This window comes from Macaca thibetana, chromosome 10 (genome assembly GCF_024542745.1).
Source record: "Macaca thibetana thibetana isolate TM-01 chromosome 10, ASM2454274v1, whole genome shotgun sequence".
In the NCBI taxonomy this organism is placed as follows: domain Eukaryota; kingdom Metazoa; phylum Chordata; class Mammalia; order Primates; family Cercopithecidae; genus Macaca; species Macaca thibetana.
In genome coordinates this window covers 35,825,245-35,847,571 of record NC_065587.1, presented here as the reverse complement: position 1 = coordinate 35,847,571, position 22,327 = coordinate 35,825,245, and the positions used below count along the sequence as shown (strand labels likewise).

The window sequence follows — 22,327 nt, the reverse complement described above, 5'->3', positions numbered from 1 at the left end:
CGAGCCCCACAAGGCCGCGCGTCCCGGACTACGAGCCCCACAAGGCCGCGCGGAGGGCACGCGGGACCCGTAGTTCTACCGCCGCCACCACGTGCCCGGAGGGCCCCGCCCCCTGCGTTTCACCACAAACTCAGTCGCACAAAAACCCTGGAAAAAAATCAATAAACATTTATTTGATACAGTCATTTTAATACATACAGTGATGGCCCGTCCGCACGCCATTCGGGACCAGGGCGCGGGGCGGGGACGAGGACCGGGGACAGATGGTCACAAGGCGGGCGGGGCCCGAACTCACCGTCGAAACATCTCGCAAATAAACACTTTGTAGATAGAATATATATGTATATATATATGGTTACAAGTGATAGCTGGAACCTCTTTCAAAATGCACTTATGTACTGAGAACTGGCATTAAAAAACCCAAACCAAGAAACCCAAAGCACAGGACGCGCGGCCGCGAGGCAGGGGAGAGCCTGGGGCCCCAGACCCCGGCCTGGGGGAGCCGCCTGGGGCCCGCCAAACAGGGCACGTGGGGGCGGCCCCTCCCGGGGTCAGGCTCACTGGCTCCTTCCCTTCAGGGCCACCAGGCAGGAGGGTCAACGGTCACACAGGAGGCACCCTCACCTGCCTTTGCACCAGCAAATAAAGTGCATCCCGTTTTCGTGAGTGTCGGCCCGGTGAGTCAGCCTTTCCGGGCCCTTTCCTGTTCGTAGGGCAGGGGGCGTGCGCTGAGCCAGAGGTAGAGCTGCAGAAAGGGCCCCGACTGGGTCCCGGGCAGGGCCGGCGCCCACCACACTCTGGGGGTCTGCTATGCTGGTCCCTCTCACTGAGGGCTCCTGGAGGCCTATGTGGGCCAGCGTAGGGAGTGGGCAGAGCCTGCTGAGCTCCACCCAGGGCCCTACCCCTTGGGAGGAGTGCTCTGCAGACCAGCATGTGGGAGAGGGAGGGAAGGAGGGGTCAGACCCAACAGCCACTTCTGACAGTAGCCCCCACGCCTACCTTAAAGACAAAGGGGGTTAAAGTGCTAAGCATCAAGGTATCCAGGACTCCTCTTCCCACACCAGGGATTATCTGTGGGCTTTGGGAGTGTCCCAGAAACTCACCCCCAGCAAAAACCAGACCCTCTTCTCTCCTCCCCAAGGGCCAAGTACCTGAGAGGCTGGGGCAGGCGCACGACACCCTGCAGAGGTGTCCAGGTCCACCCTCCTCCCGCCATTGGTGGCAAGGACAAAGTGCACCTAGGCCCCTGCCCAGTGCCTGCTCCCCTCCCCTCCCGAGGCTGCCCCAGCAGAAGCTGTCAGACCCCACCCTCCACCTCCAGCCCCACCGGCTGCACCAGTGAAGCTCTGGGACACAGGAGGGAGAGCCTCCCCGGACCCTCTGACGCTGGGTCACGCCCATCTCTGCCCAAGCCTCCATCCTCTCATCAGGCCGAGGTGTGCATGGGTGGGGGAGTCCAGGTCTCCACACCCCCTCCCTAGCACATCTGGCAAGGGCTGCTGAGGGTCAGAGCCTTCTGGCCCAAGGATAAAGCCAGAGACAGGAAGTGTACTGCAACCCCAGTCCCCAAAGTGCTCCTGGAACTTGTCTCCCTACTACTGCAGGCCGAGCCCAGTGGGGACCCTTCTCCCTGGGGGATGGGTGAGGGTGGGTGCTGGGGGCAGAGGCAGTGCCCAGTCAGTACTGCCTCCCTGAGCAGCAAGGGACCCAAACCCCAGAGACCCACGCCCTGGCCCAGCCCAACCCCCAGGCCCACCGTCTGCACCAGGAAACCCTTAGCACCAAATGTCAGATTGTGAGTTTTTGTATAAAAAACAATTTAAAAAAAAGGTTGTTACTTGTCACAGCAACAAGACTGGCATCCACTACACCCAGGAGACACACGCACACGGGCAAACATCAAAATTCACATCGTCCAGGGTCAGTGGGGATGAGCCCTCAGCCCACTCCCACCCACCCTGGAAAACGGCCTCCCTCCAAAGCTGCCCCCTCAGAGCCTCGTCCTCCTTGCAACGCCGTGGTTGGAAGGCAGGACCCCAGGGAGGCAGCCACAGGCTGTGGCCCCCTCTTCCAGGCACCCTGGACTCCCTGCCTGACCCCTGCCCAGCCTGTAGACCCAGCCGTCCCCCGGGGCACAAAGGGGGCAAAGACAGCTCTGGAGCTGCCATCAGCCTTCGTGACTTTGGCCGACCCCTCCCCTGGCTGGCCTTCAGTTCCCATATCAGTCCACACGACCAGAAACAATGGGGGCCGGTTAAAAAAAAGTGGGGAGGGGGCTCCCATGAGAGCTCGGCCACTGGGCCTACCCAGATTGGCAGACAGAAGGCTGCCTTTCCCCCAGTGGCCACTCAGAGCCAGGCCAGCTCTGCCCAGCTTCCTGCCCCACATGTCCGTGGGCCCCAGGAAGACCCCAGAGCCCCAAACTAGTCCATCCCTACTCCATGAGGCTGCTCCAACCTAGGCCTGCAGTGCCAGAAGGCTGAACACTGGAGGGAGAGCATACTCCAGGGGCCCCACACCCCCAGGGCTGGCAGCTGTGTTGAAGGGCATCAAGCTCCTGCTGCCCTGTAGGTGCAAGAAGCAAAACCCTCCCTTACACCAAGCTGGGAGCACAGACAGGCCTGTGGGGCAGGGCCTGAGCACAGCAGGGATCACACTGACAGAGGAGCGGCAGGGGTGGGGTAGGGGGCAGCCCTGGAGAGGTAGAAAACAGAAGCAGGGGGACCAAGTGGGTGGCCAAGGGCAGGCAGGAGCCTGTCGGGTCAGCATGGCAGTGGTCAGACGGGGGTCTGTCCTGGGAGGTAGCTGGGGGTGCTGGAGTTCCAGTGTTGGGTGGAGGTGAGGCCAGGATGGTGGCTGCCGGCTACCAGTCGCTCAGGTGCCCTCACCAGCCCAGAACCACAGGTCACCAGGGATGCCTGAGCCTTGAGGGAGCCAGGGTGGGGACCCGGCAGGGCCTGAGGAAGCAGAGCCCGGAGGCCAAAGGCCATCTGCCTGCTCTGCACTGCAGCCCCTGTGGCACCAAGACCCCAGACACATTCCCATGGGGAGGGGCAACCCTCCCGGCTATTGCACTTCTGCTGGACACACCTTGGGGAGCCCCAACCCAGGTGTGCCCTGTGGCAGCCTTAACAGGGGAAGGGCCACCTTCAGGGAAGGGAGCGTGGCTGGCTGCCCCCACTGGACAGATGAAGAGGTGGGGGTGGGGGATGGAGAACTGGAGGACAGAGGTCCCGGAGCTAGCCCTGCCTTGAACAGAGGGCGGTGTGGCAGCTGCATGGGGGCCAGGCCCCACCCGCCAAGCTCACTTTTCAGGCGCCTTGCTGGCTCCCACCTTCCGGCCAGTGGAGCCCCGGGCCCCCTTGTCTTTGCATCCTAGAGGCCAGTCGTCCCGGCGTGGGGGCAGCTTGGCCACAGGCTCCTCTGGGGGCCGCTCCTTGGGCTTTCGGCCCCGCTTCTTCCCACCTGCCAGATTTTTTTTCTTTTCCTTCTTGGGCACCAATGAGTCCTGGCTCCTGTGTTTGGGAGGTGGGTCTGCTGATGTTCGGAACCAGTTCTGGGGAGAGAAAAGCGCTGATGAAGGCCTAGGACTGGAGGCCGAGCACCTGAGCCAGGTGTCGCCTGAGAGCTGAAGACCTGTCTGCCTTCAGGACTAGGCAAGCACCCAGGGCAAGGCTGCTGGGGGCTGGACAGGCGGACACCCTCAGGGCAGCTCCAGCTCAGGGTGCAAGCCTCCCAGTTCTCCCAGGGAAGCCAGACCCGACTTTGAGGAGAAACTACCAGATTTCTCCACATTGGCTGCTGTCCCAGGCACACTCCATGGGCCACTGATCTCTCCACCCACAAGGGGTGCCCAACCCCAGCCCCGTCCCCTCCTGGGCTAGCCCCCAGCCACAGGCCCTAGTGATGGCCCTTGCACCTCTGCATGGGTCTTGAGGATGTGGTATTTGACGCCACTCTCAGAGCTGAACTCCTTCGGACACAGCAGGCAGTGGTACTTCCCCGCCAGGTGGGCCCCCTGCAATGCACAGGCAGGCCAGTGCCTCAGCCCTTGGAGGACCCAGATCTGTCCTAAGCCCTTACTCATGGCTAAAGGGTCAAAGTCAGGGGTGGCCAAAGGAAAGCTGTGGCTATCTGTGCTGGACAGTGCTGGGGGTGACTGGGTTGCCGGGGCTGCAGCGGTGGTGGGGAGAGGAAGGGTAGGGAGAGGCAGGTGCCCAGGGGAAGAGTTGCAGACCTTTGCTAAGCATCCCTTATTCTAAGCCAGTGTGCCATCTGCCTGGGTCGGGGTGCCCACTCATGCCTACATGGACACAGAACTCCGAGGACAGGACTAGGACTCATTGGCTTGCGGCTGGGGTTAGGGGTGAGGGAGGTGTCCTAGGCTGGCCATCAGCCTCCAGCCAGTCTCTGGGTTCGTGGAAGAGGAGGCCACATAGAAAAAGTGGGGGGCAGGGCAGGGTCCCACACTATTTTGTGGGAGGCCCAGGTGGGGTGAGCTGGGATCTCTGAGCGTAGCACTTGGCCATGGGGCGGGCCCCAGAACTGACCTTGCTGCAGCTGGCAAGATGAGCCTTGAGTCCGGACACACTGGAGTAGATGGCTTCACAGCACTGCAGGGGAGGCAGCCGTGGGCGAGGGCCGCTGGTGGGCACCCCACACCAAGATACACCCCTGCCCTACCCCAGGGGATCTCTGAGACCTCTTTGGGACAAGTGAGGGGGTGTGAGTCCTGGGAATCGGGCAGGCTGGGCATGCAAGGCCTGGGGTGGTCTGGGCACCTCCTGAAAGCTCTCAGCCTCCACTCCTGCTCTGAGGGCCACACCTGGGCTCTGTCCCTGTGTGGGTCCCCACGCCCCCACCCGGCGGCCTCTGCTCACATCATTGGGACAGTTGACGTGGCCTTTCTCCTTCACTTCATTCTTCCATGCCTCTAGCAGCTGGGGGTTCAGCGTGGGGAGCCCTGGCCGAGTGTAGTTGAGCTGTGAATTCGACAGCACCAGGGTGAGTCTGAGGCCAGGAGACACCCCAGCTGCTCTAAGAACACTCGCCACGGCAGCAGGCAACACTCGCCACAGATGGCGGGGGCAACGGGTGGCCCAGGTCACGGGGCGGCTGTCCCAAGGCTCAGGCCAAGGCATGTCCCGCCCAGAGGCCACAGCGCTGTCCACAATACTGGGTGGGCAGCTCACCCGTGCGGTCTCGGGCACGAGGTCATCCTTCATGCGCCGCTTGGTCCAGTCGCGGGCCAGCTCGTCCTCTGCTATCTCCTGCAGGTGGAACACCGCCACCTGGGCCGACGTGCGGCGGACACGCCCGCTTGGGGTCCGCTCCACACCCAGCAGGTCCTCAGCCTCAGGGGACTTGTCTGTGGGCTCCTCAGGGGGCTGAAGGGCAGGAAGGCAATGGAGGCTAGAGTGAACCGCAGGAGCAAGAGGCAGGTCGGCGCACAGTGAGGCCACCCCAAGGCCGGTGGACCCACAGGCCTCGTAGTGTGCTGGGGACACGGCTGACGCAGGCAACCCGAGGGAACAGGGAGGTTTCACCCTCCCGCCCACCAGGACACGCGCCTCTTACAGAGAGGGGTGGGAAACACATGCGTTAGGCGGCACATGGACAAATACGGTTGGTACCCGAGGCACACAGAACACACACGGCAAACAGGAGCAAGCATGGTGCCACGGAACGGATGCCACAGAACGGAGAGCCACTCACAGGGGCCGTGTGCTCCGAGCGCACGTGGTAGTCGTGGCCGGCCTTGGATCGGTATGTCTTGCCACAGTGGGTGCAGGGGAAGGAGGGGCTGTCCACCTCGCAGGGCGGCTTCCCACAGCGCCGCTGGTGGTACTGGTAGCCCATGAGGCTGGAGAAGGCAGCCCCGCAACCCTGGGGGTCAGGCCAGAGGGTGGGTGAGTGGCCAGCAGGGCCCCCCCACCCCACACTGCCGTGGCCCCCACTGACCTCCTGGGGGCAGCGTAGCCGTCCCATCTGCTTCAGCACCTTGCGCAGCCGCTCGCGCTCCTCCTGCTCACCCCCCTCAGAGGCCTCGGCGTCAGAGGGCTGGGGACAGGGTGAACGTCGGTGACCCACCACCACCACCACAGGTCCCTGCCCTGGCCCTGCCCCACCCAGGTGTTGGGCCACCGTCATCCGAGGCTAGAAACGGGGGGAGCTGTGGTGAAGGTGGGGTGTGAGGTCAGAGGTCACGCTGGACAGGCGCTGGGGGCCCGACGGTACCTTGGCACTGTGCTCGGCCATGGTGTGGTAGTTGAGCCCAGCTTTGGACTTGAACTGCTTCCGGCAGTGCTGGCACTTGAGTGCATCCTGAAGCTGCAGATGGCGCACGTGTGAGAAGCCCGCCTGCGGCCGGGGCACCTCCCTCCCAGCGCCTTCCGGGAGCTGCCTTACCTTCTGACACACCTCCATGTGCTTCTTGAGCCCCACGAGCGTCTTCCGGGTGACCACGTTGCAGGTGGGGCAGACGGCTTCCCCGCGCTCGTGGATGGCCCTCTGCCACTGCTCTTCAGGGCCACCTGTGGGGAAGGCAGGGGCCTCGAAGGCTTGTGGGGACCCCTGGGTGGCCTGGACACCAGGCACAGAATCCAGCCTCCACACTCAGCCCCCATCCCTGTGCTGTGGGATCTACCCGCGTTCTAGAGCTGCCCTGAGCCCCTGCCAGGCAGCCCCTACCTGGAGCTGGGTGGGCCATGGGGGCTGGCGCCTCCTTGCTGACAGTGATGGGGGCTGGCACCTTCTTCCGGGCATCCTCAGGGCCTGGCCCCTCCTGCTTCTTGGAGCGGTGAACTCGGGCCTTGTCCTCAGCTTTGACCAGGCCTGTGTGCACACATGGGGTGGAGAGAGGCAGGGGTGGGCTCAGGGGCTGCCGCTCAGTGGACAGCCCCAGCCCTGGAAGTGCACACCGGGCTGGGGTCTTACCTTTGAGCCCAAAAGTCCCTGAGATGGATGGCTGCTCCCCTGTAAACTTCTTGGGTGTTTTCTGTTTCCTTCCTGACTCGGGGAGAGAAAACGGGGGCCAAGATTCTGGTCAAATAACCGTCAGGAGCCGAGCCTGTGCCGGCCGCCACCCCTGGGGCTCTCATCTTACTGTGCTTCGTGCGCTCGGGGTCCTCCTCAGGCGGGGACGCAGGGCCTGCAGCCCTCAGTGCCTCCACGCCCCCCGACGGCCTGCTGCCTGGCGACAAGGAGCCACTGCTGGCGTCTGCACTCAGCTGGAAGGCCGAGCTCTGGCCCATGGTGGAGGGGCCGTACTCCCCATTCTCTGGCCTGGCCTGCTTGGGTGGAATTGGGCAGGTGTCCAGGCCGTCCGCAGCCCTGCAGGGAGCAGGTGAGGTGAGGGCCAGGAGGGCCTAACTTTGGGCCCCATTACCCCCAGGCCATGGCCGAGGAGCACCCCGGCCTGGAACGAGCCCCATACCTTTTCTTACCACTGTTCCTCCCTGTGGCACGAGGTGCTTTGTTTTCCGACTTGGTCAGCAGCACCATTTTGCAGGGCGGTGTGTGTCTGCTGATGGCAATGGGCCTGCTGACTGTCACCGGCTTGCTGACCACAATGGGCCTGCTGACTGTCACTGGCTTGGTGACCGGCACGGGTTTCGTAACTGTCACAAGTTTTGTGACCGTAATGGGTTTGGTGACAGGTACAGGTTTGGTGACTGGCACAGACTTGGTGACTGTGATGGGTTTGGTGACTGGCACAGGCCTAGTGACTGGCATGGCCTTGGTGACTGGCATGGGCCTGCTGACTGTGACAGGTTTGGTGACTGGCACGGGCCTAGTGACTGGCATGGCCTTGGTGACTGGCATGGGTCTGCCAACAGAGACTGGCTTGCTGATGCCAATGGGTTTGCTGACACCCACGGGTTTGCCAATAGTGACAGGTTTGCTCACTCCAATGGGCTTGCTGACCCCAACGGGCCGGCTGATGGTGACCGGCCTGCTGATGGGCCCAGGCTTGGAGGCAGGCAGAGGTCGGTCCATGTGGTTCCAAATCCGGTGTTTCTCCAGCTGGGTCTTAGAGGTGAATGCAGCCTCGCAGAAGGGGCAGGGGAAGGCGAGCCGATCTGAGATGGCACCCTGGGCAGGGAGGGCGGGTGTGGGACAGGGCCCCAAGGGCCTCTGCCCAGACACACCCCAAGGCCTCCTCTTCCCTGACCCACAGTCCCTTACCCCTTGGCACCGCTGGTAATGGTACTTGAGCCCGTAGATGCTGGGGAACTCCAGCCAGCACCCCGAGTTTGGACACTTCACCCTCGAGTGTGCCTTGAACTCATCCTTCCAGTCGTTCATCAGGGAGAGCTAGGTGTGGGGAAAGGTGGTGCTGCTGACCCGCAGCCACCCGGGCCACTGCCAGCCCGAGCCCCACACTCAGAGCCCTCCCTGGGCCTGCAGGGTGCACACACCACATGAGCCCCTCAACATCGGACTGCAGTGGGAATTCAAGCCACCCGGCAGGGGCCATGCACAAGACCTGCTCTAGGAGCCCAGAATCTCCCGGCACACCAGATATAAAGCCAGACCACATGAAGCCTGCCAGGCCAGTGCCCACACCTTGAGGCACAGAGTTGGTACCAGATGTGCAGAGGACAAATCAGGGCAGGGCAGTGGCTGGACAGGGAGACCCCAGCATGAGCCCCACCATGGCCCTGAGGGAGCTCACAGGAATGTCTCGGAGGGCCTGGTTCTCGGCTTTTGGCCGCCCCTTTTTCTTCCCTTCTGTCTTGTCGCTGGCTGGACTTCCTGGGTCAAAGCAGAGAGGGGCTTGGCCAGGCACTGTCTGTCCACCACGGACCACCGGCATCCCTGCAGCACATAACACAGCAAGGCTCGGAAGCTGTGTAGCACTGTCTACCACTGGGGGCTGCACAGGCCCACAGTGAGCGCCACTGTCCCAACACCAGGGCACCGGGAGCAGGGGCTGTGGCCAGCTGAGGACAAGAACCCAGGGCCCTGGGCGATGTCCAAGGCAACCCTTCCCCTGGTAAGGTCCTTGGGAACTCAAGGGGCCTAGCTGGGTACCTGGAGACAGGATGCCCGGGGCTGTGGCCCACTCCTACCCCTTGCTGCCCAGAACCATGCCCAGAATTGACTTTGGCCCTGACTCCTCTTACCCATCTTCGGTGGATCATGCAGCATTGGAAGTCGGACCTCCTTTCGACTGCCATCCTTCCCGGGACCACTCTTGCTGGACCCCGGGGGCCGACGGCCTCCAACGCAGAAAGGATCCGTCATCTCTGCGGAGCAAGTAGACAATCTGTGAGGCCTGACGGGCCCCACTCAGAACACGTGGTGAGGCTGCCCTGGAGCCCCGCCCTTGGCAGGTCCTCGCTGGTCAGGGAAGAGGGGCCTGCCCTCCTGTGGTTTTGTTCACGTGGGAAAAGCAAGTGATGGGGGGTTCTGACTTAGGGGAGGGGCTGCCAGCCAAGGTCTCCCCAGATAACCCAGGAGGCGTCATCAGTTTGGAAGGATCTAGTCCTGTCCTGAGACCCTCACCAGCTTCCAGATCCCCTTCCCAACACACAGCCCCATAGCTGCAGAGATGATGCTGGAGGTGATGCTGGGAGGGGTGTGCCCCCAGGAGAGGTGCCTTGTGCAGGAGGAAGGAGGCTGGCAACATTCCTCCAGGGGACAATTATGTCTCCGATGATGGCTGCTGGCTCACAAGCTGCCCGGGCCCAGCAGTGGGGGCACAGCTTCTCACTGGGGCCCTGGTACCCTCCCATGCAGACCTGATGCAATGCCAACCTACCCAGGCAGGTACCCTTGGAATCTTCTCTCCAGACACACATGGAAAACAGCCAAGGTGGGCACTGAGGACCCCCAGCCCACTCCAGCCCTGCACCAGGCTCCTGTCTCTGTGCTGGCTGAGCTATCCCACCTGACCCTCTTCACAGACTTGTCTGCGGGCCTGGCAGGCTGACCCGCCCCCAATCTCTCTCTGGAACTCTCAGTCCCCTGCCCACAGACCCATTACCACCACCTCAGCCAAACAAGTAGTGGAAGCACTAGCAGTGAAGGCCCAGGCTGCTGGCCAGAGAGAATGCCCTGCTGCCCAACGCTGGGCCCCCCCGAGGTCCTGTGCTGCTGGGAACCCCATCCTGAGAGCTGGGGAGCAGAGGAGACTCTGGGCTCAGCCCTGTGGAAAAGCCACGGAAAGAGGTGGGACAGGAAGCAGGGTGAGGGTTGGGTGGGCAGGTGGCCCCCTCCTGATACCTTCTAATTAACTTAGATCAGAGGGGATGGGAAGGGGCTGCTGTGTCCAGGAGGGCCAGAGAGCTGAGGTCAGAGGTCAGGACAGTCACTGCCCATTGCCAAGGGGGAGGCCAGTGTCCGGGCACAAAGTTCTCTGGAAGTCCTCACTTTGCAACTTTGAAAGGAGACAGGGTCCGCATGAGTCATCCCAGCACCTGACGACCCCGGTGGCCCCAATTTTTCTGAAGCCTGGGAGAAGAATTCAGAGTAGTGGGACCTGAGGCCAGGGCCGGCCTGGGAGGTAGAGACGCGACTGGCGCCCCGGGTGAGAAGGGGCTTCGGCCCTCCCGAGCCCAGCGGGCACACCGAGCCCTGGCGGGGAGAGGGGGCTCCGCCGCGCTGCGCGCAGGAGACGCCAGCAGCGGGTCCGCCGCGTAGGCCGTTCGGCCCGGGACCCCGGCCCAGGCCTGGCGCGCGGGTGAGCGCGGCCAGGGACGCGCACCTGGGGCCAGCCTCGCCACCCACCTGTCACCTGGGGCCGGGAGCGGGCGCGGGCGCGGGGCGCGGGCCTCGGCCTGGCCGGGCAGGGCCGATCGCGGGCGCGGGGTGGGGGGGCGAAGGCAGTGAACCAAAATGGCGACTTTTTCTGGAGAAGGAGGAGGCAGGAAGACGGCGCCGGCGCGGGGCGCGGGGGCTCGGGCGCGGCGGGGGGCGGGGGGGCTCCGGGCCCGGCCCCCTCCTCGGCCTGCGCGCGGGGTCGAGATCCGGGGCGCGGTGGGCGCCGGGGCTGCGGCCAGATCGGGGCTGGGGCACGGCCGGGCGCTTACCTGCGGCGCCCAGCGGGGCTGCGGCCGGGCCGGGCCGGGCCGGGGTGGGGGGCGCGGGGCGCGCGGGGCGCGGGGCGGTGGGTCCGGGCGGCGCAGGCTGCGCGCCGCGCTGCGCACATGCGCGCTCCCGCCCCTCCCACCTTTGACAGTTTTACTGCGGGGGGGGAGGGGGCGAACTCTCGCGTTATTCCCGCGGCCGCTCCGCGGCGGGGAGGGGGCGGGGAGGGGGCGGGGAGGGGGCGGGGAGGGGACCCGGCGCTGGCCTGTGGTCCCCCCCCGCGGTTCCGCCCCCGTCGGCCGGGCCCGCAGTCCGGAGTAGCCAGTTCTGCCGTCCTGGGGCGCGGGGAGTTTTTTGGACAGTGGGGTAAACTGAGGCCCGATAGGGGCGCTGGGCACTGCCCGGAGGCCGGCGCGCACGGATTGAGGCGACCTGATTCCGCCGCATCCTGGCCCGCGCGGCGAGGGTGGTCTCTGGGCTCGAGTCCCTGACCTCTGGCCCTGGGGGCCGTGCACCGGCAAAGCAGGATTCAGCCTCTTTCCAGCCGGCCCTGAGACCACTTTTGCGACTGGCCCCTGGCGGTGCCTGGTGGCTTGAGGCCATGCAGCTTTACTGGGGTCACTGACCATTGGGTCAACCTTTCCCAGGTCTGGGGGCAGTGGTTCTGAACCAGTGCCAGGGCCTTCCCTGCCCCATATCCTGGGCTTCTGCAGGGGGCACTGGGGTCCGGTGTGGGCTGAGTGGTCTGGAGGCGACGGGGCACTGACACCACAGGACTTGAGAATTGAATGAGGCAGAGAAAGGTGTAGCTCTCCTAAAGAGGACGGAGGAGGCCCCACACGGGACTAGCACAGGACCCGCAAGAATCTCCCCCAGGAGAGTCTTGTCTTGTCTTGTCTTGTCCTGTCCTGTCCTGTCTGTCTTTGTTTCTCTTTTTCTTTCTTCTTTCTTTTTCTTTCTTTCTTTCCTTCCTTCGTTCTCTTCCTTCTCTTCCTTCCCTTCCCTCTCTTCCTTCCTTTTCTCCTTCCTTCCTTTTTCCTTCCCTCCCTTCTCTTCCCTCCCTCCCTTCTTCTTTCCTTCCCTCCCTCCCTCCCTTCCTTCTTCTTTCCTTCCTTCCTTCTCTTCTGTTCCCTCCCTCCCTTCCTCCCTTCCTTCCTTCTCTTGCTTTCCTTCCCTTCCTCCCTTCCTGCCTTTTCTCCTTCCTTCCTTCCCTTCCTTCTCTTCCCTCCCTCCTTTCCTTTCTTCTTCCTCCCTTCCTTCCCTCCCTTCCCTTTCTCCTTCCTCTCTCTCTTTTTTTTTTTTTTTTTTTGAGACGGAGTCTCGCTGTGTCGCCCAGGCTGGAGTGCAATGGCCGGATCTCAGCTCACTGCAAGCTCCGCCTCCCAGGTTCACGCCATTCTCCTGCCTCAGCCTCCCGAGTAGTTGGGACTACAGGCGCCCGCCACCGCGCCCGGCTAGTTTTTTGTATTTTTTAGTAGAGACGGGGTTTCACCGTGTTAGCCAGGATGGTCTCAATCTCCTGACCTTGTGATCCGCCCGTCTCGGCTTCCCAAAGTGCTGGGATTACAGGCTTGAGCCACCGCGCCCGGCCTCTTCCTCTCTCTCTTTCTTTCTTTCTCTTCTCTCCTCCCCTCTCTCCCCCTCCCCTCCCTTCCCCTCTTCTCCTTTCTCTCCTTTCTTCTCCTTTCTTTTTTTCTTCTTGAGATAGGGTCTTGCTCTGTCATTCAGGCTGGAATGCAGTGGTGTGATCTTGGCACACTGCAGCCTCTACCACCTGGGCTCAAGCAATCCTCCCACCTCAGCCTCCCAAGTAGCTGGAACTACAGGTGTGTGCCACCTCACCTGGCTAAGTTTTAAAGTATTCATAGAGACGAGGTCTTTCTCTATTGACCAGTCTGGTCTTGAACTCCTGGGCTCAAGCCGTCTTCCTGCCTCAGCCTCCCACAGTGTGGGCATTACAGGTGTGACCCACCGCCTCTGGCTAGGAGGGCCTTTTTTTTTTTTTTTTAGAGTCTCGCTCTGTAGCCCAGGCTGGAGTGCAGTGGTGTGATCTCGGCTCACTGCAAGCTCCGCCTCCCGGGTTCACGCCATTCTCCTGCCTCAGCCTCCCGAGTAGCTGGGACCACAGGCGCCCACCTCTACGCCTGACTAATTTTTTTTGTATTTTTAGTAGAGACGGGGTTTCACCGTGTTAGCCAGGATGGTCTCGATCTCCTGACCTCGTGATCCGCCCGCCTCGGCCTCCCAAAGTGCTGGGATTACAGGTGTGAGCCACCGTGCCCGGCCTTAGGAGGGCCATTCTTACCTGTTCACAGCACCCATCTCCCAGGGAAGGCCTCAGACCTCAGGAGGGAAGAGTCAGGGAGACTTTGGGTTTTCATCTTGTGCCCACAGAGCAGTTGTTTTTTTTTTTTGAGATGGAGTCTTGCTCTGTCACCCAGGCTGGAGTGCAGTGGATTCATCTCCACTCCCTCCCGGGTTCAAGCAATTCTCCTGCCTCAGCCTCCCGAGTAGCTGGGATTACAGGCACGTGCCACCATGCCCAGCTGATTTTTTGTATTTTTAGTAGCGATGGGGTTTCACCAATCTGGCCAGGCTGATCTCGAACTCCTGACCTCATGATCCACCCACCTCGGCCTCCCAAAGTGCTGGGATTACAGGTGTGCGTCACCACACCCGGCCAGCATTTTTTTTAAAACCATGTGCACATACTATTTTTACAATTAAAACAGACTTTTAAAGGTTTCGTAAGGCCCCTTTTTGCATACTACAAACATTCTGGACTCCTTAAAATTGATGTGGGCTGGAAGTTGCTGGTCAGGAAATGGAGCTACCAGGTGTGCCTCCTTCACTGGGGCCCTTCCGGCCCAGTGGGCCCCTTTCCCTGTCCCCTGTGGGGCAAGCTCAGAGGCACTGCTGGGGGGGTTGGGCAATGAGATTTTTGTCTTTCCTCAAAGGGGCCTGGGATCTGCTTCACTCAAGGCTGGCACAGAGCACTCACAGCAAGATTGCCTCTTGCGGAAGAGGCAGTCAGTCCATCCTTCCCTCGGGAATCTGAGCCAGAGAGAGGCCAGTGCACACCAGCCTGTGTGACCCGAGGAGGAAGGGGAGGGCATTCCCTGCAAGGCTAGCATCATGTTCTTCCCTTGTTGACCTTTCCCACCCTGGGGACAGGACCAGCAGGATTTTCTGAGGGGTCAGTGTGTGTCCCCTTAGGTGCATCCAAGGCCGTCAGCTCTCCCTGTGTAAGTCTGGGTGTCCATACATGCGACCTGTTTGGACATTGCCGTGTCAGGATATGACAGTGTCCTGTGCTAGGTGAGGGCAATGTCTGACTGTATTTTAGCATCTGGGTGATTAGACATCAGGGTGCCTGGGGACAATGTGTCTGGATTTCAGCATCCATGTGTCCAGGCTGTGGCATGTCTCAGTGTCAGGGTGCTGGTGAGGGACGGCTGTTTTCTGTGAGCATCAACATGCCAGGGTGTTGTGTAATACACTGCGTTTGTGTGCGCCGGGGATGTGCTGTGTCCCATGTGTTTCTACGTGTTAGGAGGTCATTGTGTGTCTGCATGCTAGTATTTGTGTATTTGTGTAATGACATCTTTGTATGGGGGCATGCTGTTATATACCTTTGTGTCTGTGTGTCTGGCCAACTCCATGCACGTGTTTCTGTTTGTTGGTGTTTGCTGGTGTCAGTGTCATTGCATCTCTGTGTATGAGTGTCTGTGTGTGGTGGCCTCTGAGTTTTCTTTTTTTTTTTTTTTTTTTTTTTGAGACAGAGTCTCGCTCTGTCGCCCAGGCTGGAGTGCAGTGGCATGATATCGGCTCACTGCAAGCTCCGCCTCCCAAGTTCACGCCATTCTCCTGCCTCAGCCTCCCGAGTAGCTGGGACTACAGGCGCCCACCACCACGCCCGGCTAATTTTTTGTATTTTTAGTAGAGACAGGGTTTCACCGTGTTAGCCAGGATGGTCTCGATCTCCTGACCTCGTGATCCACCTGCCTTGGCCTCCCAAAGTGCTGGGATTACAGGCGTGAGCTACCGCGCCTGGCCAACCTCTGAGTTCTTATGTGTCTGATTGCTGTGTGTGTGTGTGTGTGTGTGTGTGTCAGGGTGTGTGCTGTGATCTGTGTGTGTTTGAGACAGGGTCTTGCTCTGTTGCCCAGGCTGGAGTACAGTTGTGTGGTCAGAGCTCATTGTGCCTTGAACTCCTGGACTCAGGGAATCCTCCTGCCTCAGCCTACCAAGTAGCTGGGACTACAGGTGTGCGCCACCATGCCTGGCTAGTTTCCAAAGTTTTTTGTAGAGATGGGGTCTTGCTATGCTGCACAGGCTGGTCTTGAACTCCTGGCCTCCAGCGACACTCCTGCCTTGGTCTCCCACAGTGCTGGGATTGCAGGCATGGGCCACCGTGCCTGGCCAGATGTTCATGTGTTATCCCTGAACGTGTGAATGGAATCTTACTGGGAAAGGGTATTTGCAGATGTGGTTAAAGATCTTGCGATGAGGAGATTATCCTGTATTACCCAGGTGGCCCTAAGCCCAAGCATCCTTATAAGAGGGAGACAGAGGTAGATTTGAGAGACAGAAGAGGAGGTGATCTGATTACAGAGGTGGAGACGGGTAATGCCCATGAGCCCGAGTTCTCCCGGCAGCTACTGGAAGCTGGAGAGGCGAGGAGTCTCCCCAGGAGGCCCCGGGGGGGGCTGGATTTTGGACTGCGGCCTCCAGAACTGTGAGAGAATGAGTGTCTGCTGTTCTCAGCACCCCTCGGTGGTCCTCTGTCATGGCAGCCGCAGGACCCTCACGCGCTGTCTGGGCTGTCCCTTCCAGCGTGCCGGGCGTCGTGTCCAGCACTGGGGGCCGCGCGCGGGTGTGGCTTGAGCCCTGTTTCCAGCCTCTGCGCTGCGGTTGCCCGGACGCCTCTCCGGGGCGCGACGCCACTGCCCCCTCGTGGCCGCGGCTGCCCGGACGCCCTCTCGCAGACGCAGCATGGCCAGCACTTGGGAACCAGCTTTATTTCTGATTATTATTATTATTTTTTTGTCAGAGTATAAAAAAGTGAGCACAAAACAAGGAAGACGAGACAGGCGTGCGTGAGCCAGGGCAAGACAGAGGAGGAGGGAGGGGAGCAGAGGCGGACGGGCATCCCGGGTGAGGGCTGATGGTGGGAGGCAGGCAGAATACTTGGGCAGCCACACAGGGGCAGGGATGAGGGTCTCCCCTTGTTGGGGGCTTACGGGAGGGGAGCGGCCAGGCCAGTTGTCCAAATTCTACCTGGGACCCGCAGTGACCAGCCTTGAGTCTGGAGGCTCAAAGCACACAGAGGGAACTGGGGGCTCAGCCTCATCTGTCCCTGAGATTTTCAGAAGCCCCGAGGGGATCGGGAGAGGGCAGAGGCACAAGAGGGCGGGGCTGGCCAGGGCTGCCCTCACTGTCCTTCCGCCAGGCAGCACCAGCCCTGAACCACCCAGAGAGGGGTTGCTCGGGTCTCTGGGCGGGTGTAGGGGAAGCGGCCCTGGGGAGGCCTCTCCCCTGAATCCTCACAGGCTTTCTTGGGAAAGCGGCAATGGGAAAGCCCACGCACAAGGCCCTTGTTCTTGAGGGCAGGAGTGGGGACCACCGTAAAAGCAAGATTTTCCCAAAGATAGGGCAGGGAGCACTGCTGAGCCTGGGCCCTGGGCACAGAGCCACCTGGACAGTGCCGAGGTCCTTGTTGTGCCACATTTTGTCTCTGGTGCTTGGTCAATCTGGGCCTTTCTCAGCTTTCTTCTCATGAATAGAGGGGGTGTGGTGAGGATGTATAAATAATGATGAAAGTGCCTGACATGGTGCTGCTGGGCAGGTGCTCTAGATGATGGGTGGGCCTGCTGGGCTCCGGCAGGGGCATGGGCACAAGCCACAGGGAGCCAAGGCAACTTATGGCACCTGTGTGGGCCAACCTGGAGGTGCTGGGGAACTGCCTAGAACTGGGCTGGGTGGGTGGACAGACAGATGACTCAGCAGGCGATGGGGGACGGACATCACGTGGAGAGCGGAATGTAAATAAACAGACTCCCTGGGAGTCTGGGGGGACATCCAAACCGGCTCTGGCTCCAGGCAGCTGCCCCACATGCTGCCAGCAGCACCAGGGGAGGGCTTGGGCTCAGGTCCCAGGAGGTGGGGCCACACTCAAGCAGCCCCTACCCACCCAGCCCCAGGGCATGACCTGGAATGTCCAACCAGAGGCGCCGGGAGGTGGTGATCCTGGTCCTGTCTGTCCGTTGGGCCAGCCTGACCGCCCCGGCATCCTGCAGGGTCCAAGAGGGGCTGCGGGGCCAGTTCTGCCTCCTCCCTAGCCGTGGACTCCCGTCACAGTGCTGGGGTCTGGGTTCAAGCCTCAGCAGCAGCTAGGACATTTTCCCAAAGGAAGCTGTGGGGTGGAAGAGGGTGAGGATGGGGGGGGGTCTTTGGCATCATCTGCATTAGGGCCCTTATTGGGGCTCACAGCCACCCTCCTGAGGTCATCCCACCCCGCACTCAGAGGGGCTTCTCCATCAGCCCCCAGGCCTCTCTGGCACCTCACACTGACCTTGGCTGAGCAGCTGCAGGCTCCGCCCCTCCTCACGCACCTGCAGGCGGAGCACCTGCTGCAGCACCTCCTGCCTCTGGGCCTCCTGGGCCAGCCCCATCCGCTGCAGCTTCTCCGCATTCAGCCGCAGCAGTGCCCGGCCTGGGGAGAGGGAAGAGGGGCTGAGCTGAGGCCAACAGAGGCATCAAGAGCCAAGGCAAGGCTGGTGCCGTGGCTCACGCCTGTAATCCCAGCACTTTGGGAGGCTGAGGAGGGCAGATCACTTGAGGTCAGGAGTTCAAGACCAGCCTGGACAACATGGTGAAACCCCATTTCTACTAAAAATATAAAAATTAGCTGGGCTTGGTGGTGAGCGCCTGTAGTCCCAGCTACTCAGGAGGCTGAGGCAGGAGGATCACTTGAACCTGGGAGGCAGAGGTTGCAGTCAGCCGAGATTGTGCCATTGCACTTCAGCCTGGACAACAGAGCGAGACTCCTTCTCAGAAACAAACAAACAACAAACTGAGTGAAGGCACAGGCAGGGACTGAAAGAGAAAGAGGGAGGAGAGAGAGAGGAAGCAGGGTACAACGAGACTCAGAGGGAGAAAGAGAATCAGTGAAACAGATAAACTCAGAGGGAGACAGGCAGAGGGAAAGGATGAAGAGCAAAAGGCAGGGACGGAAGAGAAAAGCCAGATGAAGACAGCACGGAGAGATGGGAAGAGACACAGAAAGAAAGGCGAAGAGATAAAAAAAACAGATTCTGCAGAGATGAAGACCAGAGGGAAGGTGGATTCACAGAAGAAACTAGACAGACGAAAACAATAGCAAGAGAAAGGCAGGCTGAGTGTGGGGAGGAGATGCTCTGAGGCAGGTAGCCCCACTCCCACAGCACCCTCAGCCCCACTGTACCGGTGATGGCATGCTGGGAGAAGGCCTCCACGTAGACGAGGTAGTTGTGGGGACAGTGCTTCTTGAGCCACTTGCAGACATCCTGCTGACTCCACAGGACCACGGGCCGGGTCAGGCCGCCCAGCGAGGGGCTTGTGTGGTACATGCCATAGTGATCAGAGTACAGCCGGCCCTGCAGGGGAGGGGCGTGGCAGCCAAAATGAGAGTGGTGGAGAGGGAGGGCAGGGATGGAGGTGGGTGGAGGGGGTGGGTACCTGGGGGGTCTCTGTGCCGGGCTGCTGCAGGAGCTTGATTGGCCTGCTGCTGGCCGCCCTCTGGCTGCGGGAGTCATGCCATGTGAGACTGGTGCCAGGTGTCCCAGGCAAGTGGCAGGGGATGCTCTCAGCTGACACCGTGTGCTCCAGGAGGGTCTGGCAGAAGCTGAAGTGTGCAGTGGCTGTGTGTGTGGGTGCCTGGTCAGGGCAGTCAAGGGCAGAACCAGAGGCTTCCTCTACTTGAGAGCTAGCTCCCTGCCCCATCTCCTCTACACTAGCGTGGGAAATCACTTCGCCAGTGAGGGGTTCCCAGGCCTCCAAAGGCAGAAGGAAGTGTGCAGGACCCGTTTTGAGGACCTCACCCAGCACGAAAAGAGAAGAACTGGGAACGCCTTTCCTCTTGCAAGTCTACAGCCCTCACTCTGGGGAGCAGAATGGATTCTGCTTAGATCAGAGGATGTGCCCACAAGGGAAGGGACCTCAGATATGGCAGGAGGAGCTGTCCTGGGACAGCCCTGACCTCACCCTTGCCTTGGGCTGGCCCACAAGCCTTGCACACACCACACCAGACCAGGAAGTGCACACACAGCCTGCTGTGAGGAAAGGCAGCTCCCGAGTCTGGGGAGGTCGTCTGTGCTGGGGAAACCGGGCTGAGGATGCTGCTTGCCCGTCGCCATTGAAGAAACCCAGTTCACACAGCCCTATCTGGCGTTGGGGCCCGACTTACTGGTTATGACTCATTGACAGCCTGAACTCTGGGCCAACCCACAAGCAGGCCTCACTCCGCAAACACGCGCTGGGCTCTCCAGCCGTGCTGCCTCCCACAGGGCCTGCAGGCCTGGGAAAACAGCGGCCGTATGAATGGTGGGTACCCACTGGATATGGGCAGGTCAGCACAGGTATGTGGGGTGCAGCCATTGCTTGGGGACCCACGGTGATGCTCTGTGCTCCCTCTTCCTGCAGTAACTGCATTAAAGCATCTCATCTGAGCTTTATCATCATCTCTGCTGACCTGAGTCTCGGGAGGCAGGTGTCTTGATCCACGTCTGTTACACAGGGGCACCCCACGTTCATTGTGAATGAATGAATGAATGAAGGCTCTGTATGGTGTCTGCAAGTGAACAGAGCCTGTGGGGAGACAGAAGGCCTGCCCCTGTCTTTACAGCACCCAGGACTTCAGCAGGGCAGGTGAGGTTCCCATGCTAGGGCCCTCACCCCATCCACCCTAGAGTGACAGACCCTCCCGGCTCCAGACTCAGCCACCCACTCCACACCCAGGGCAGGGGTTGAGGATGTGTCTAGGAGGTCTGATTATTGGGGGAAAACCACATCCTACTCCCCGGTCCTCCCACCCCTGTAAGACTTAAGAGACTTAACACCTTCCTCCCCCATTCTTGCAACTTTCAGGAACAGGACCCCTGGTGACTCCAGATTTGAGGTCTAGGGTCAGCAGAGGGTGTGGTCAGTGGGCCACCGCCCCGAGGTAGCCCCTACTGCTGTGGGAAAAGATTTATTCTAAGGCTGCGCCTTCCAGCGGACAGGCACCGTGGTCTCCGGGCTTTGCAGGGCCTGCAGCGGCGGGGCTGGTGCAGAAGCGCGCGGCAGCCGGGGGAACCCGTCGGACTCCTCCGCTCACACTGCACCTGCCCAGGCCAAGCAGGCTCCGCCCATTTCCTGCCCGCACTCCCGGAGGGAGTTCCGTCCTTCCCGCGGTCTGTCGGTCCGGTCCCTCCCGCCTCAACGTCAGGATTCCAGAAGGAAATGGGGCGGGGGCACCGAGGCGGGATGTGACCTCGGCCCCCTCTCGGCCCCACTGCAAAGGCTGCGGAGGGTTTTCTCCGCGCGCAGGAAAAGGTGACCCGAGCGTAGTGCCAACCTGAACACAGGCGCCCCGGCTTGTCACCCCCTCACCCCAAGCCAAGGGCGCCCTGACCCCCAAGGCCTGAGGCTGGCTGCCCCCGAAAGCAGGACAAAGGCCACGGAACCCCGTTAAGCCGAGACATCCGCCGAATACCCCCAGCCGCCGCCGCCGCCGCTCGACACCCGCCGGGTCCCGCCCCCCCACCGTGCCTCTGGGTCCCTGAGACCCCCGCCCGCGAAATCCCCGCGCCCGGGTCCAGCCCCGCTCACCGTCCACATCCCGGCGCTCCCCGAAGCCCGCGCGCACGGCCCCGGCGCGGCCACGCGGGGGGCTCAGCTTGGACCTCAGCTCGGTGAACATGGGGCCCGCGGGTGCCAGGCCCGCGCACACGCCCCTCGCCGAGTGCAGGGCGGCCGGTGTGGCCGGCGGGGAACGCGCGCCGCCGCCCCGCCCCGCCCCAGCCGGCCCCGCGCCCGAGCCGGTCCCCGCGGCCCGCGAGTGTGCGCGGCGAGGCACCTGCCGCCGAGCCCTGTGTGCCGGGCGCGCTCCGGGAGCTCCGAGGTGTGTCGGCGGCGCGCGGGCCTGCGTGCGCCAAGGCTGTCCGCCAGAGCGAGGGGCGTCCGTGCGCCCCTGGGCACGACTCCGCGGAGAAGAGTCCCCGTGCACCTGCCGGGGGTCCTCTGAGGTCGGGCCCCTCTGTGCGTGGGGGTGGGCTGAGGAGCATCTTACGGGGGCCTTCTACCCACCAGAGCCAGGACAAGGGGCAGATCAACCCCTCCCACACACTTCCCTGGTCTCCTACCTCTTTACTCTCTCTCAAATGGGCACCCGCTTCCCCGGAGAAACCAGCTTGACTCTTGCTTACCGCCCACCCCACTGTGAACATCAGGGTGGTTCTCCCTTCCCCCTGCAGCCCCAGAACCTGGCTCAGTGCCCGGGGGAGAGGGGGCGGTACAGTGCTCTGTAACTGAAAGGGGCTTGCCTGGAGATGGGGCAGAGAGGAACTCCAAGGAGGTTGTAACAGGCCGGAGCGGTGTGTTTGCTCCAGGACTCCAGTGAGAAGTGCTGGGATGGGGCTGGGCTGGGGAACTGTGGTTGCCTGGTGCAGTGGCAGGCCAGGCTTGCAACCAGCTATTCGGCTTGCTCTGCCCAGGAGCCTGGGTGCTCTCCCTGGGTGTATGTAGGGGCTCTGGAAGATGTCTTACAGCAGAAGGAGCAGAGATGCACACAGACATGTAGAAATGCATGCACAGAGTACAGTCATGCACGTGCACCCAGAACACGAGCACACGTGACCTCGGTGTGCACACACCCCACTAATCACACACACTAATCATACACCACTAATCACACACACTAATCATACACCGCTAATCACACACACTAATCACACACACTAATCACACACACTAATCATACACCGCTAATCACACACACTAATCACACACACTAATCACACAATCACACACACTAATCATACACCACTAATCACACACACTAATCACACACACTAATCATACACCACTAATCACACACACTAATCACATACACTAATCACACACACTAATCATACACCACTAATCACACACACTAATCACACACACTAATCATACACACTAATCGCACACACTAATCATACACACACTAATCGCACACACTAGTCACACACACTAATCACACACACTAATCATACACACACTAATCACACACCCC

General features: G+C 61.2%; 3 protein-coding genes across 6 annotated transcripts in view; 1 reads left to right on the top strand and 2 right to left on the bottom strand.

Moving 5' to 3' along the window:
• PRPF6 (pre-mRNA processing factor 6) overlaps positions 1 to 22,327 on the top strand; it is a 180,601-nt gene that overhangs the window by 103,086 nt on the left and 55,188 nt on the right. The window lies entirely within an intron of this gene.
• Positions 149 to 11,162, bottom strand: ZNF512B (zinc finger protein 512B). 3 transcript variants are annotated; one of them, XM_050746064.1, is made up of 18 exons: positions 11,037 to 11,059; positions 10,231 to 10,458; positions 9,129 to 9,251; positions 8,678 to 8,820; positions 8,188 to 8,316; positions 7,436 to 8,094; positions 7,106 to 7,332; positions 6,937 to 7,008; positions 6,691 to 6,834; positions 6,409 to 6,533; positions 6,238 to 6,330; positions 5,962 to 6,060; positions 5,716 to 5,886; positions 5,193 to 5,387; positions 4,881 to 4,982; positions 4,551 to 4,613; positions 3,920 to 4,018; positions 149 to 3,556 (listed from the first exon to the last, which is right to left on the bottom strand). In XM_050746064.1, exons 3-18 carry the CDS (start codon positions 9,247 to 9,249, stop codon positions 3,305 to 3,307), a joined length of 2,694 nt encoding a protein of 897 aa, XP_050602021.1. In that variant the 5' UTR covers positions 9,250 to 9,251; positions 10,231 to 10,458; positions 11,037 to 11,059; the 3' UTR covers positions 149 to 3,304. The 3 variants fall into 3 exon arrangements, with proteins under 3 accessions (XP_050602021.1, XP_050602023.1, XP_050602022.1); XM_050746066.1 differs by having other exon boundaries at positions 10,378 to 10,458; positions 11,037 to 11,056; XM_050746065.1 differs by lacking the exon at positions 10,231 to 10,458 and having other exon boundaries at positions 11,037 to 11,162.
• SAMD10 (sterile alpha motif domain containing 10) lies at positions 16,038 to 21,149 on the bottom strand. 2 transcript variants are annotated; one of them, XM_050746339.1, is made up of 5 exons: positions 20,884 to 21,149; positions 18,754 to 18,935; positions 18,500 to 18,671; positions 17,609 to 17,749; positions 16,038 to 17,449 (listed from the first exon to the last, which is right to left on the bottom strand). In XM_050746339.1, the coding sequence occupies exons 1-5, from the start codon at positions 20,972 to 20,974 to the stop codon at positions 17,427 to 17,429; spliced, it is 609 nt and encodes a 202-aa protein (XP_050602296.1). In that variant the 5' UTR covers positions 20,975 to 21,149; the 3' UTR covers positions 16,038 to 17,426. The 2 variants fall into 2 exon arrangements, with proteins under 2 accessions (XP_050602296.1, XP_050602297.1); XM_050746340.1 differs by lacking the exon at positions 20,884 to 21,149 and adding an exon at positions 19,766 to 20,676 and having other exon boundaries at positions 18,754 to 18,919.

What these genes read in the sequence shown, in the direction of transcription:
- SAMD10 (XM_050746339.1), bottom strand. Translation starts at nt 20,974, where the DNA reads ATGTTCACCGAGCTGAGGTCCAAGCTGAGCCCCCCGCGTGGCCGCGCC. An exon ending in GGAGCGCCGGGATGTGGACG is followed by an intron (nt 18,936 to 20,883) that starts GTGAGCGGGGCT and finishes CCACACACACAG; the next exon opens with CCACTGCACACTTCAGCTTC. An exon ending in CCTGCAGCTGCTCAGCCAAG is followed by an intron (nt 17,450 to 17,608) that starts GTCAGTGTGAGG and finishes TCCACCCCACAG; the next exon opens with CTTCCTTTGGGAAAATGTCC.
- ZNF512B (XM_050746065.1), bottom strand. Translation starts at nt 9,249, where the DNA reads ATGACGGATCCTTTCTGCGTTGGAGGCCGTCGGCCCCCGGGGTCCAGC. An exon ending in TGGCCGAGCACAGTGCCAAG is followed by an intron (nt 6,061 to 6,237) that starts GTACCGTCGGGC and finishes CCCTGTCCCCAG; the next exon opens with CCCTCTGACGCCGAGGCCTC. An exon ending in TCCTCAAGACCCATGCAGAG is followed by an intron (nt 3,557 to 3,919) that starts GTGCAAGGGCCA and finishes TTCTCTCCCCAG; the next exon opens with AACTGGTTCCGAACATCAGC.